The sequence below is a fragment of the Toxotes jaculatrix genome, chromosome 1, assembly GCF_017976425.1.
Source record: "Toxotes jaculatrix isolate fToxJac2 chromosome 1, fToxJac2.pri, whole genome shotgun sequence".
NCBI classification, from domain to species: domain Eukaryota; kingdom Metazoa; phylum Chordata; class Actinopteri; family Toxotidae; genus Toxotes; species Toxotes jaculatrix.
The window spans coordinates 21,637,718-21,653,220 of record NC_054394.1 but is presented as its reverse complement, the minus strand read 5'-3'; the positions used below and the strand labels follow the sequence as shown (position 1 = coordinate 21,653,220).

At 38.8% G+C, this 15,503-nt stretch overlaps 1 protein-coding gene across 3 annotated transcripts; it reads left to right on the top strand.

Annotated features, from left to right (window-relative positions):
* On the top strand, window positions 1-14,364 carry dync1li2 (dynein, cytoplasmic 1, light intermediate chain 2). 3 transcript variants are annotated; one of them, XM_041061889.1, is made up of 13 exons: window positions 1-124; window positions 970-1,043; window positions 1,414-1,530; window positions 1,656-1,886; window positions 5,477-5,640; window positions 6,640-6,733; window positions 6,934-7,069; window positions 7,331-7,442; window positions 7,619-7,678; window positions 8,357-8,401; window positions 8,521-8,638; window positions 9,768-9,896; window positions 10,814-14,364. In XM_041061889.1, the coding sequence occupies exons 1-13, from the start codon at window positions 39-41 to the stop codon at window positions 10,924-10,926; spliced, it is 1,479 nt and encodes a 492-aa protein (XP_040917823.1). In that variant the 5' UTR covers window positions 1-38; the 3' UTR covers window positions 10,927-14,364. The 3 variants fall into 3 exon arrangements, with proteins under 3 accessions (XP_040917823.1, XP_040917908.1, XP_040917996.1); XM_041061974.1 differs by having other exon boundaries at window positions 10-124; window positions 9,771-9,896; XM_041062062.1 differs by having other exon boundaries at window positions 10-124; window positions 10,819-14,364.
* The last annotated feature ends 1,139 nt before the right edge of the window (window positions 14,365-15,503 follow it).

The window sequence follows — 15,503 nt, the reverse complement described above, 5'->3', positions numbered from 1 at the left end:
GCAGCAGGGCCTTGCCTTTGTGGTTGTAGAAAGAGAAGATGGCTCCCGTTCTGGAGAAACAGCTCCCGGGCGCAGCCGGGGCAGGCGAGAATAACAACGAAGAGGAAGAAGGACAAAACCTTTGGCAAGTTCTGCTATTCTTTAAACGACTTCGTGTTTGCCGAGACCTTTCATGGAAGAGCACAACCGCTACGGTTCTGCTTTGTCACTGCCGGTTGGTCTCAGTCAAACACCGGCCCGGCTAGCAGTAACATTAGCACTAACTGAAGCTGGGCGGTCAGTATGCTAACGTTACTTGTGTTAGCAGCTCTGCTAACATCGGCTAACTGGGCTACTCCTCATCAGCTACTTTGCAGTTAATCAAGACTGCCCATTAGCGAGTTTTAATAATGCGTTGAATTAACGAGTCAAGTTTGGGAGAGCCATTAATGCTATCACGGGCTATCACTCCATGTCAAGACAACAGCTAAATACTAGTTAGCTCCTTTATGCAGACACAACAGGCTAACAGGAACATAAACGTTAATGTGAACAAGCTAATACCAAAACTGACTAACCGAAATATGAAGAAAGGTAATGTTGGTTTTAGTCGGCCCTAATCATTACGGATCGTACTGTAATGGGGCTTCAGATTGTCAGGTTTCATAGATTCAGACCCTAAGCTAGCATTAAGCACTTATTTCTAACCTACCGGTCAGTGGAGATGACTTATCATTTCCTGTTTGTTTTTTTGTGATGCCGTGGACACATCACTGGGCCAGCTGGAAGTTGGATAATCTTCTCTAATATTACAAGTAATAGTTTTGTAACGATAGCTGACCAGTTACTGTTAGGGTAGCAACCCACAGTATGTTCTGAGATGGGGAGCTGTCAATGTGCCACTTGACTATCAATCTACGGGCTGTATCCATAGCTGTACCTCGTCTGGCTACCTATTTTTCTCAACATGCGTCTTCTTATTTCTTGTAGGTCCTCAATACTGAGTGAAGTTTCAACTAGATCGAGTTCAAAGTTGCCATCAGGAAAAAATATCCTGGTATTTGGTAAGTATTACTTAAGCCACATGTGTTACAATTTATGCTTCTGCAGTGTTTGCATTACACTTGTGGTGGTCAGCTCTGAGGGGAGTGGAGGGCCCGCAAGCCCCAAAATGAAACTGAATTCACAAAAGGTAGTGATTGCACTGTAACCTTTCTGAGTGATATTTATTATGGTGGACCTTCCATAAATGTGAGAAATACTGCCTTAGACCAAGAAGATTTGTTTGAGGCATCGTAGCCCTTATGTGTCTATATACTTGCACATAAAATTCATGTTTAATCAAAAATATCAGATGCAGTATGCATATCAGTACTACTACTGCTACCAGTAATAATAAACTAAGTCATAGCTGATGAATAAAATGTCTTGCAGGTGAGGATGGATCAGGAAAAACATCGCTTATGGCCAAACTTCAAGGAACCGATCACAACAAGAAAGGAAGGGGACTGGAGTATCTGTACTTAAATGTCCACGATGAGGACAGGGATGGTGAGTTTACCTGCTGGAACTTTTTTCTGTGGTTGTTTAACAGCAGTAGCCTTTACAAAATAACAGGAGTTTAAAACAATAACTGGTTGCCTGTATTTAACTAGTATTTTGCCTTTTCTTTGCAGACCTTACTCGCTGTAATGTGTGGATCCTGGATGGGGATGTATACCACAAAGGCCTGCTTAAGTTTGCTGTTTCAGCTCAGACACTACCTGACTGTCTAGCTGTGTTTGTTGCGGATATGTCACGGCCCTGGACCATTATGGAGTCACTACAGAAGTGGGCCAATGTTCTCCGCGATCATGTGGACAAGCTCAAGGTTCCTCCTGAGGACATGAGAGAAATGGAGCAGAAAAGTAAGTAACAGTTAACTTTACTTACCTGTGTGGGTCTCACATTGTGCATGATATTGGAATGAAACATCCAGTTAAGTACCTCTTCAATGCAATATGTGTGCAATGGGTGTACAATAAGCACAAGCCACCTTTTGAAAGGCAGTGCAGTGCAATGAATGGCAGCGACTGGTATACACCCAAATGGGTCTTCATTTTGTTAAAGCCGATTGTTGGTTAAGATTGATATTAGCTGGTGATTTGTTATGATGTAATAATTTTACATGTCAACATGCAAAAATCTGGCACATAAATGGAAACATGACATGCATACATATTTTTGAATTGTATATCTAAAGAGAAGGAAGGGAACGGTACTCACCAAAGTTGCCTTAAGCATCCCAGGGTGGAAGCAATGGGAGTCTTACATAATGAGAGCCAGACCTCTTGCTGACTGGCTGCTGGGAAAAGGGAGAGATTGGACACTGTGTAGTTAAGGCAGAGTGCTGTACAACATTACACATTGTCATGGATGTTTCTAGGTCATCATCAGAGAGGCCCATGATCCTCAGCTGTGTGTTCTGGCTGGAGGCAAGATCTGTGAATCTATGAGTGTGATGCACTCAGATGTTGTTCTCCTGTTAATTTTAGAATTGGTCATCTCTCGCTTATGAACAGTTCGTTTGTGTTTGGAAAGATTGTTGCTTCTCAGACAAGTTAGTTCATCCTGCAGGGTTTTACAGAAGGTTTATGTCTAGCTCTAAATTTTGCTTGCTGCTGTTGCACTTATAGGTCTGAAATGACTTATTGCAAAGAAGTCATATTGTTCAGTTATTGCAGAGGAATTTGACAAAACAGGTTTAGAAATGTTTTGTAACATATAACATGCTAATACAGTGACAAGTGGTAACAAGCAGTCAAGTGTGTGGGGATAAGTGTGAAAAAGAAAAGAGAAGCTGGTAGTCAAGTGATGACTAAAGCACATTGTTAATTCCAAACAATTATGTGTAATAACTTGGAGCGCTTTAATGATTTTGCGTCAACTGGCTTTACTGACTTATTTTAGTTCAAGCTGCTGTATTAGTTAAGCCTCGTTGAAATTGATTTATTCAAAGCAGTAGATCGGAAATACTGCTTGGAGTTTTCTACATATTGCTTTGTATTCAGTAGATTTTGGCTTGAGCATTCATTAAAGTTGATCACAGTGTTTGTCTGTACTTTAGAAGTATATTTTTTTTTCTTCTTCACAATTTTCAATTTTTGAGGCTTAACGAGGTCTGTTTGCCAGATTTCTCTAGAATCCCTCCCACTTTCTCTTTTTGGCCAAAAATTTCAACCCCACCCACTGACATGGTCAGATTTCCAGTTTAGCTGAGACATGTCATCCAGATTAAGCGTCTTCCAGCATGTCAGTGATGATTATAATCATGTGATGTCAGTAGCACATTGAAGAGACCTAGTCAGATTACGTATTTGTGGATATGAGTGTGTTAGTGAGAGAGGCAGGCTGACAGACAAGACTGGAAGTCTGTGCAAGAGGGTTTTGTCCAGAGAGTCTTGCAGGCGTCTTGCATCATGGTTCCCGCCCCTCCAACAGAAGCGTCAGGGAAAGGAAGCGACGTAAACTGAGTGGGTCTGAATGCAGTCAGTGGGCCGGGCGTTCTAACTCCTGCTATGCTGTTACTAAAGTGGGCTGCCTGCTGAGTTGTCTCAAGTCAAATTACAGGATCAACCTATTGCTGCCTGGACCACACGGTGAAATGGGAAATATTTCACTGAGCGTTTTCTGTGGTACTGATGAGATTTTTTTAGCTACAGTGTTTAGCAACACTGTGTAGAAAAACAGCTTGGGTATTTTGTTTTGACTCAGGGTCTGCTTGACTTAAATTAAAGGAAGCAAGTAACCTGACAGTCATAAAAATGTTTAACCATGAGTCAGCAGCAATAACTAGTAAACACTTAGATTGGTGTAAAACTTGAACTTGTCTTGCAACAGATAGTGAGACCAAATTTGCTAAGTAGGGATCTCAATGATTAATATACAGTATGTGTATTCTTTTGTGATTTAAAAAATATAATCATTGAGGCCCAGTTTGAGTACTTCAAGTGGTACACATAACTGAGCAGTCCTCAGTCATGTGTACCAGTGCATTTTGACCTCACCTTTGTTTGTGGAACAGATAAATAGGTCTTAGTGGGGCAAAGTCTGTCTGTCTTTGTCTCTTTCACTTTGTATTTTGTATTAAAGTGATATTCCACTCAAAATATAAGTTTACCATCACACCCTTTAGGATTCAAATTGGAAAGGCTAATGTTTTCATGGTGAAATTAAAATCTCAAAGCCTCCATACAAACTACTGAAACTAGTCCTTCAGCATAATCTGCTACTTCCTTAACTGCTTCCTTAGACACCATTGTGATGGAGACAGTAAAGTAAACATTTTCAGGCTGTGATCAGTTCCCATTTGATCTAGTCTCTTTTCTGTGTTTTCATTAATTAAATCTCATATTTGTGTGCTATGTCTAGGCCCAGCAGACCCCCTATGTAGCCTAAAGTCTCTGTAGTGGGAAGGATTAGACAACAAGTCTGACTGTTTTTAGCAGTCATTCAAAACTTTTTGTCACATGAGGTTTACTTGTCCTCTCTATAAAAACTTCAATCAGTGGAATCTTTTTGGATGCTGTAAAATCAGCATGTTAAATTTTTGCCCTTGTCTGCAAATGTACATATTTATGCATATGCAATGGATTTGTGTAATCCTGTATTCAAAAAGGGTTCTCTCTTAGATTGCTTGTAACACCAGCTCGCCCCATGTACTAAATCCCATGTCTTAAAGTAAAGGAATTGGCTCAAAACAGCTACTCTGTCTGGCTTTGTGGGCTGTCCCCAACTGCATTCCCGAAGCTCCTGAGGAAGTAGGCCAAAGCTTCCTGCACATAAGCCCCCCCACCACCAACTCCTACCACAGCTTTGTAAATGTCTGTACAGCTGGGGCAGCACAACAGGAAAAAGAAGGATGCCATGTAATAATCTTTTTCTACCTTTCACCCAAGATCTATTATGTAACAGTGAACATTTCGTGTGATTATATGTGGATATATTGTGTGTTACCTTATCACTACACTCCTATTACATGCATGTTAGAATGGCTCATAATACAGAGAGAGAGCATTCAAAAGTGCAAATCAATTGGACACCAGATGGGGAAAAAACACACTTTTCTTTGATACGCAGAGCAGAGGGGCAGATCTGCATAAATCTGAATTTGGACTGCTGGTTCAAATTTTTATTTATGTATTTTTGTACTTGATGAGATCTCCCTTCAATATACACATTTATGCCAGAGGATACTGTAATATAATCCCAAATGGGTTTTTTTTTTTTTTTTTTTGAGATTATTGTTAAATATAGCATGAAATTCGGGGTGGAAAAGACTTCCTCTGTGTGAGTATTTTTTTTTTTAAGGAGTAGAGTGTGAGACTGAGCATGATCAGGCAGATAAAGACTCTGGAAACTTAACTAATCTTTATTGTTACTGGACTCATCCAGAGCTGGACTGTATATTCACTAATGATCTGAATCTGTATATTTTTTTCTTTTGTTTTTCCACTAGTGGTGAAAGCGTTCCAGGAGTACTCTGAACCAGAGGACGCCACCCCATCCTCCCCACAGAGACGAGCCCCAACAGCAGGGGAAGACGAGGCTGTTGTGCTACCGCTTGGGGACAACACACTCACATACAACCTGGGCATTCCAGTGCTAATAGTTTGCACAAAGGTAAATGATTCCTACAGCACAAAAAGTCTGAAGTCATAACCTCTGTTTAGAGGAAGCTAATGTTTAGGTGTTGTTGAAAGAGTTTTTGACTATCCGTCAGAGCTTTTCAGAGTTGCTTGTGTCTGAGGTAAGACATTTTCTAGGCTGTCTGACCTAATAATACATACTTGTGTCCAAAGAGCGAAAATAATGATAGTAAAATCTAATGCAATACTTTATCATGGCTATGAAGTGTAACTCCTGATCCCTATGGCAGTTGTCCTCAGAAAATTTGAGGGATACTTGTCTTAGGATAAGATCTCTGGGCACACCCTATAAGCGATGTCTTGCCACCCTCTCCTTAGTTGCTGAATGGTTTTCCAGAACCTCTTTCAGGCGATCTGCAGTCATGGTCCATCGATTCATTGCCCATTCCCCACTGATACATCTGTGTTTACTTTTAAGTATGCTTTTGCTTTTATGTTGTGCTTTGTGAGGCAGTATCCTTTAATAAAAGGCCAACATTATACTTGGTTGTTAACCCTCCAGGCAAAGACTTGTGCTGAAACATGCAGTCTAGTCATCAGCAGAGCTTCACATGCTTGCCTTTTTTTATCTTTGGTGCCTCTGTCTAGCTCTTGTCAGAGTGTTCAGCTTTGCAGAAGTCAATGTGCAAGAGCATTATTTGGTATTTATCACTCTATGTTAGCAATAAACTTAAAAAAAATTATAAAAATGATATTGATGACTTGTGACTTATGAAATTTATGTTTTAAGTGCTTAAGAAAAAAAACATTTGGAACATAAAAATCCTGGAAGATGAGCATATTGATGTGATAGATTTTTAGGAAAAAAAATTTGTTCCAATTACAGTCACAAAAGAAAACACTGTCATTGCACAACGGGCTTAAGATGCACAGGACAGTGTTACCTCGTTCATATATTTGTGAATGCTAACATTTTTATTGTCTGTCATTAAAATATTTATATTTTTCCCTCTCTTAATTTTTTATTCATCAGTGTGACGCAGTCAGCGTACTAGAGAAGGAGCACGACTACAGAGAGGAGCACTTCGATTTCATCCAGTCCCACATCAGGCGATTTTGCTTACAGTGTATCCTTTCAGTGCATAATGCCTTGTTATTCTATCACGGTTGTCATTAAATTTATAATATTGGCTGTTCAAAGGGAACTGGGCCATACATCAGTTTTTGTTTTTTTTTTGTTGGCCCTTGATATTTTATTGTCATCAATAAGTCACTCTACCATCTATGTCATTACCCCAAGAATTGCTGCCTTAATTGAACTAAACAGATGGAGCTGGCCTGATCTACACTTCAGTCAAAGAGGAGAAGAACCTGGATCTGCTTTACAAATATATAGTACATAAGATGTATGACTTCCAGTTCACCACACCTGCCTTAGTGGTGGAGAAGGATGCAGTGTTCATGTAAGGGAAGCTAGAGTTGCACTGGTTTGCTTAGGTTATCATGGTTTCTGTAGTTTTTCATTAAATATTACTGACTTGGAAAATTTAGGTAATATTGTTACCAAACAGTGTGCACTTGTCATCTTTCAGTTTCTGTTATGAATGACAGACCAAAAACCGAATTCTCATTTTCATTCAGAGGAAATACAATACATAAATTTCTACAACACAGTTTATATCATGGTACTGACTGTAAATGAACTGCTTCTTCCTTTATTTCAGTCCATCTGGTTGGGATAATGAGAAGAAAATTGGGATTTTGCATGAAAACTTCTCAACAGTCAGACCTGAAGATCGATTTGAAGATTTTATCACAAAGCCTCCAGTAAGAAAGGTATGGCAATGCAAATACTACAAAAGCACAATTTAAACTTTGAGGTTGACATTCCAACTCGAAGTGCCAATTAAATAACCACATGAAGCAGCAAGTATTTCAGAGCTTATTGCCATCGATATCATACGTTCTCCTCGTTTTTGATGGCGATATTTCTTCTTGGCTCTTCTTTACAGCTGGTTCATGACAAAGAGATAAATGCAGAGGATGAGCAGGTATTTCTGATGAAGCAACAGGTATGTGTCAATCTTTCCTGCATGTTTCATGATTTCTGTCTCCAGCCAGTGAGATTGATGGTGTGTTTTTTAAAAATAAATAAAATGTCATCTCCTGGTCAACCCAGCTAATGTGAGATGGCCATTTTTTTTAACGATATGAGAATTATTGGTAGTGCGAGAAAATAAAGTTGTTACATGACAGATTACGTGAAAAGCTAGTTACCGGTGATCCTGAACTGGTATTTTCACTATAAAACGAATTTGTATACTTATACTCATGTGCTGGTGAACATCTGAAACTTCCACATGATGAGTAACATTGCATTTCACTTCCTTTTTTGTCAATAAATAAACCAGGAAGGCAGTTTAAAAAACACTCAACTGAGGCTACAGCTTCTCTAAAGTTTAAATGCACTGACTGCCCTTTTATTTATGGACATCTACATTAAAGTTTGTTCAGGATTACAAACTTGGAGTTGAACTGGAGTTAATGGAAACCGTGCAGGCATTCAGAATAAGATGGTAAAATGGCATAAATATGTGTGTATGACATTGGATTTTGAGAAAATTCAAAATTCAAATTTTTGCTGTGTCCATTTTGGCTTTGTGTTTTCCATTTGAATGTGCATAGGAACCTATTGCTTGAATCAAACCATGTGAATTAAGCCATTCACTTTCTAACCCTTTTCTCTCCAGTCCTTGTTAGCGAAGCAGCCAGCCACGCCAACAAGAGGGGCAACAGTAAGTGTTTCAGCATCCCTAAAATGTAGAGTCTTTGTGATGGATGGGTTTATTCCTTTTTCTTTGGACTGTATCCTTTTTCTTTTGGCAAGACAAACTAATCTGTTTCTGTGTTGCAGGAGTCTCCAGGACGGCCAGCCTCAGGGTCCCCCAGGCCTGCAGTTCGTCCTGGCCAACCCACCGTGACCAGCAGCTCACCAATGGCTGCTGTCAAAAAGCCTGACCCTAACATGAAAGGTAGGAGCTCTATGAGTGCTCATTTATTTTCATATCCACTTATTAAGAATCATACTTTGCACTCCAGCTCTCTCTAGTTTGGCTAGTATGGGTTGGCACACTCCTTTCTGCTTATTTCAAGATACTCTTTCACCATCCACATTTATTGAAACAAATGTTTTGACCCCTGCTTCAATTTCAGTTCAATTTCAGTTGTTTCCCTTCCCATCTTTGATTTTTGGCTGTAATGTGAGCACCTTTCTCCTGATGTGCTGCAATACTGCCCCCAAGCGGTATCAACTAAAATAATGTTGGGTTTAAACTAGATTCAATAGATGTCTGTTAACCGTCGCAAGTTGTATTTTTGAATTGTGGCATTGTTAGCCGTCGTTGGTCAAGTGTCATGTGTTGTGCAGACTGTAAAACCCTCTGAGACAAACTTGCGATTTTAGGGTGGTAGACATACCAGAGAGCGCTACACCTCCCCTTATTATCTTTACAAGATGAAGATATGGCTTTATTTTGCAAAAAGGGATTATATATATCAGGATCAAAAAATATGTATTTGAAAAGAAGCAATTGAAGCTATCCCAAACTTCTAATTTGGAACCTTCTAATGTTTGCATGTCAGCAGTTCTTTTTTTTTCAGCTCCAGCATATGTTTTTTACTTTGTTATATTAAGTAAATATAACAAAGTCAAATACTGTTTGTGAAATAGTTGAATTTACTCAGTGAAATGTTGAGGGAAACATTGCATAACTCATCTCTGTGTCTGAGACCACTGACATGTACTTTTTGTTCCAGCACTGAGCAGTGTTAACATCTCTGTGAGACCCAGCTGAAAGTATAATGCATGACTACACGATCCTTTTGTCTATCCTGAAGCTATCCCAAACTTCTAATTTGGAACCGCAATATTAGGAGATGTTTGCAATTGAAGCAAGAAGCAAGATCTTTGTAACCATCCTGTGCTCTAAGTAGTCTTAGTGTTGAAAAGGCAACTAGCAACTCAGTAGTAAGGTGTGGTGGGTGATGGCTATTATGAAGTAAACATATGTAAAACTTATTTGGATCTTGTTTGTTATCTTTGACAATTTTCACAAGAAAAGGAAATTTCATTCATACCAAAGTTCCATGTTTCTCCTGCAGCAGGGGCCGCCAATGAGGGAGTGCTGGCTAACTTCTTCAACAGTCTGTTGAGTAAAAAGACTGGAGCCCCAGGGAGCCCAGGAACTGGAGCAGTTGGAGCCGGAGTGCAAGGGTCTGCCAAGAAAACAGGTACAACCTCTTATTCCAGTGCTCTCACCTCCGATCTCAGTGAAAACAGCCTCCCTGTTTTTAAACCCTCTTCCTTACAGGTTAGCAGCTGTCCTATTTTCCAGAGTGTTGTAAAGCATTCTTGTTGACTATAGCATCCTGATCATTTAGATCCATCTCAGGGCATTGACTGCATGCACTCTTAAAATAAGAGGAGTTATAAAACAGGGCCTTTTGTTGATGGAGGCTGTGGACAATTTTCCTGTCTGGAGTTTTATCTCTACAGCCTGAGAAAGAAGGTTAAAACAAGAGAAAAAGAAAATTTGTTCTCTTTGACTGAGCTTCTGTCATCTGAGGAAACTTGGGACAGGCCTGTATGCACCAAACCTTCAACCATAAGTGCCCCCATGAAACTAATGTGACTCACTCCACATCATATCCCACTGCTCTCTTGCTCAACTAATGTATCTGTTATTTTGCTCGAGTAACCACAGCTGGTTTGCATGTCAGCAGTTCTTTTTTTTTTTCAGCTCCAACATATGTTTTTTACTTTGTTATATTAAGTAAATATAACAAAGTCAAATACTGTTTGTGAAATAGTTGAATTTACTCAGTGAAATGTTGAGGGAAACATTGCATAACTCATCTCTGTGTCTGAGACCACTGACATGTACTTTTTGTTCCAGCACTGAGCAGTGTTAACATCTCTGTGAGACCCAGCTGAAAGTATAATGCATGACTACACGATCCTTTTGTCTGATAATTAGTTTTGCATGTGTGTTAACTGCGGCAGAGAGTCGCCAATTCTCCAGCATGGGACCGCATCACCATCCAACCCCCATCTATCCGCTTGCTGGCCATAGAACACTGTTCTTTATCAATACACACAGAAGCTACAGGAGATTACTTTTGGGCTTTGTCTCCTGTCTTTTTCCAAGGGCAGAAGCCGGGTTTGACTGATGTCCAGGCTGAGTTGGACAGGATGACTCGCAAACAAGACTCCATGGTTTCAGCTAACAACATACCACCGCCGACAGAGAACGAAGCGTGAAGGCAAAAAAAAACAAAAAAAAAACAGCTGCATCGTCCACTGCGTTATACTCTGGAAAAAATACATGTACAAGTGAGCGTAAAAAATTGACCAAATTCCCATTGTTTATATCAGTCAGCACACACAGTGGTTTCACCAAAACAAGTTTCAGATGCTATCAGATATTTTGGTGTTCTGGTGAAATGGGAAGAGAGAGAGAGCAGAGATGGAGGTGTTAATGAGATGATAAGTGCTGAAGGCTTGGCTTTATTTCTGTCCTCTCTTCCACTGTAAATGTTATTTTGTGAGGGATGCCAGTTTTATGGAAATGTGTGCACACTCCCTGGCAGCCAGCCTGATGCGCTGAGCTGCAGGCCCCTCCAGTTTCTGGGGTAAAGTACCCTCTCCTCATGGGTTTAAAGAGTGGAAATATACTGGTCCTGTGGCCTCTGCTTCAGCTTATCTGATGGAAGGAATTTGGTTGCGATTGGAAAGGTATTTAAACTTCAGATATATTCACTGAAAAAAGTAATAAAAATACTTGCAAACATATGTAGTATGTAAAAAATGTTGGATATGATACTGATGTATTTATACAAAGTTCCTCCTTTTTATTTTATTTTGTGCACCATTTATCGGCTTAAGGAAACATTGATCTGTACCACATGTTAAAATGCCACTGACGTCATGACACTAATATGACAAGTCCAGATAGCTGACAGCATATCATATCATTTGCCCTACTCATCTCGAAGGATTCTGTAAATATAAAAACAAACAAAAAAAATCTATTCAGGTTAACTTTGATTTTGTATAAAATGCAGTTCTGTCCAAATTCTGAAAATAGCTTCTTTTGACTAAACGAGACAGGTTGGGATTTGACAGGCTTAAAGGTTGCAACATAAATCGCTTCTTTAGCTACAGGTGTGTATATTTGGGGGAGGGGGTTGGGCAGCATCTTTCCTACTATAACTCCTAAGTGCCTCGCACAGTTAGCTGTTTGTGTCATAGTAGAGGTGCTTGTCTACATAAGAGGAAAGGCACTGTCGCACCATCAGTTAAAAGGTTTTTGTCCATTTCTTGTAATCCAAATAATTTATTTTGTTTTACATTTTTGTTAATGTACAACAAGCCTGTGGTCTCTTGTTTATTTTTCAGAAATACTATTTCTGTGGCCTAGATCATAGTGTTCAATAGAGCAATAGATTGAATGCCTTCGTACAAACTGTAAAGGCTGCTGATATTAACAAGAAACCACATGAAGGAACTTTTGGGTCCCCCAGGCGATCACTTAGTGTGGTTGAAACCACTTGCTTTGCAGCCAAAACACATACAACGATTTGCTGTGCTTTGAACAAAACGAGATATTGTATCCTTCAGTGTCTGACAGCACTGTCCTCCTTTGGTTTCACGTGTTTTATTCACACTGTACTTCGCATGTCAGTTAAAACATTCCCAGTTTCTACATGAAGTAGCTGTAGAAACACATCCCTGTAGGAAACCTGTTTGTCCAGTCAGGTCTTTTTGTTCGGTCTCTTTCAGTGCCCAATAAAATGACGACCTTTGCCTTCAATGTACAGCTAACAGTTTGTCACACTGGGCACCCTGCCTTCACGGGAATGCTCCTAATTAATTTGTGTGTCCTTAAGGGGTTGCTTAATTGTCTTATGTAATTTCTTTTTTTTTTTTTTTTCAAATTAAATCCATTATACTGTATCATATCAAATAATCTGTAATAATGCTTATGGTTTCATGACACCATAACCTAATCAAAATGAATTAAGTGTACATTATCATTCTCAAGTCTGTATGTATGCAAGGCCCTTCTTAATCCTATGGATAGTGTACATCAGTAGCTTTCACAGAAGTAATGGCAAGTGTGAAGAGAGCAGCTATTTGCTATTCAAATAACAATAGCAAAAAAAAGAAAACTGGAGTGAATTGGAACATGGAACCAAAGATGCATATTAGTCACTGTTTTCTGCTTTTATAGTTGGTAGCCATCCATAAGATTAACCAGTGGCCATATTTTGTCCAACTCTTGCATGGAGCCCTTGCATTCCACATTTCAGACCTGCCTATAAACTTTGTTTTGATTAAGTCCCTTTAAAAATGGTAGGAATGCCTTACTTCACTCAACCATATCTGGAATTTCATAATTTAAAAAAACACCACAATTGTGTTCTGATATATTTAAACTGGTCTACAAATACAATTCAATTAAGATCTAACTTCATTTTTTAAAATTTTGTTCTGTAAGGGAATAACCACAAGACCACATTCATGTACAGTCTGCTTCATTGATGGTTTGATTTGTTGTCACAACGATGCTACACAACTGTGTGTTTGGATTTACTTTACATCAAAATTAAGCTCTTATTGTTTTTATTTTTCCTTAATTTCTCCTTTTTTTGTTCTTTGAAACTGGGTGGAATGTGCACCTGATGGTCTGTTGCCGAAGTGGATGAAGCACAATTTAAGAACAGCCAGGCGCAGTACCGCCACATGTTGAAATAAGCACTTTTCCTTGGACACTTGTATCAATTCCCTGTTGCTACAGTTAAAGATACAGAATGCATATTTTTCTTTTTGCCTTGCCTTTTTAGAAGATTTAGTAATGAACTTAGAAGTTAACCTACACAGTAAAACTTCATTGTTTATCCGCATTTGCTGCTTAAGTTATGAAAGGTGCCCCTGGTGGTTGACTATGGAATAATTCCTTTCTGTTGGTAATATTGTAAATTTAATATCGATCCTATAGAAATCATTGTCATTACACTTTTGCCAGGGATGTTTTCGGAACATCATGAAGTAGATAAACCAAATATATGTCCATTCATTTTCAGGGTTGTCCTTTTTGCTCATGAAACGTCCCCTTGTTTGTGTTTACATCCTACTTTCACATGTTTTGTTCTCTGTTTTTAAATATGGCTTTGCCCATAGACACTTTCTGTGTAAAAGAACTTTGACATGTCACCCTGACCTAACTGACCATGCTGATTTATCCTAATGAAACATGGCCATATTTTTCAATTTGGCATTTAGCTGAGTGGAATGAAGTGCTCTCATGCTGCTTGGTTTCAAAGTTGCACTTGCTCTTTATAAAGATTGGATGTTGCTCCCAAGATTGAATAATGAACATATGTTGTAACTTTTGTACTCAAACGTCAGTTGAAAGCAACTGCATCCTTACATCCTAACTGAATTGCCTTCGACCACTATTGACAGTCTACATCTATATGAGACTATGAGCTTCTGCTTCCAGTCCTTTTGTATTCAGGATATCATGACATTGTAAGCACATGGCTGGCTGCATTTTTGTGTCCTGAACTAATTCAGAAGTTTGATTGTATGACTTAACACAACTCTGTAGCCTCTAAGCGGCCATGTGGATTCTAGCTTCTTACGCCGACAAAGATAAGGAAAATGTTTATCAGACCCCTGGCTTCAATAAAACAAAGAATCCAACCTTTGGTTGATTTTCACATTTTTGCTTACATTTATATGATGTCTTTTGATTTCTTAAAATAAAAAGCGTTGTCAGAAGTTAACATTTTACCATTTTAATTACTTCAACAACCCCTATTTCTACCCTCATGTTAAAGCACAAAACAACATGTAATAGAAATGAAAACAGCAGATTAACCATTGCATTTTAACACATACTTAGGTTTTTTTTTGTTTTGTTTTTTTTGCACGTCAGCGAAACACTGAAGAATCACAAGCACCACCAAAGATTTCACAAATTTAATATAGATATTAATATTAGTACAGTCCTCATGTATTGCAATTAAATGTCTTTCCACCAGACTCATAATATCTATGTGAAACTTGATATTTTGTGTTTTTTATCTAAGGCCTCAGTGTGTGAATCTGCATTTGAACAATCTTTAATCCTTGTCGATACCCAGCAGGGCCACTTTAAGAAAGAAACTGAAACAAAGAACTGAACTCTCCTGAACTGAAATTACAAAAAAAAAATCTGCTGGCATCATAACCACAGAACTACACCACTTCATTAAAGGATAACAGTTCTTTGGATGCAACCTTCAGGTATCAAATAGATTTTTCCTGCATGTTCAGCCCTCAGCTATTACCTAGGCAACCTTTTACTACCACTAAAAACCATAGGAGGGCAGTAAGGTACAGGGAAGTGTAGTCGAAACATCCCAGGTAAAGAATATTTGGCTTATCATTGAATCCTCAAAGTTTACTAGACATGATTTACACGCAATATGATGTAGCTGTAAACCATCATACCAATATAACTATTAAATGCTTCATAGACCATTTCCCGTATCTATGCTGTACAGTCTTCTGTTATAAGAATTTGGTGGGAACATAGTAATACTCATAGTAAAGCCATCATTTATTTTCTCTTTTATTTTCACATTTACTCTCAAAACAGCAAAAACCATTAAGACCATATTAGTGGTTTGCTGCCCCCGGAAGAAGTACAGAAAAAAAAACACCATAAAAAATATCAGCAGCCACATTGCATTGTATTCCTCTGGAGAATAAAAGAAATGATTTCATCAGGCCTGGTTGAACGTAACTTGTTTTCTGCAGAAACACATCGACGATGAGAAAGGAGCTGT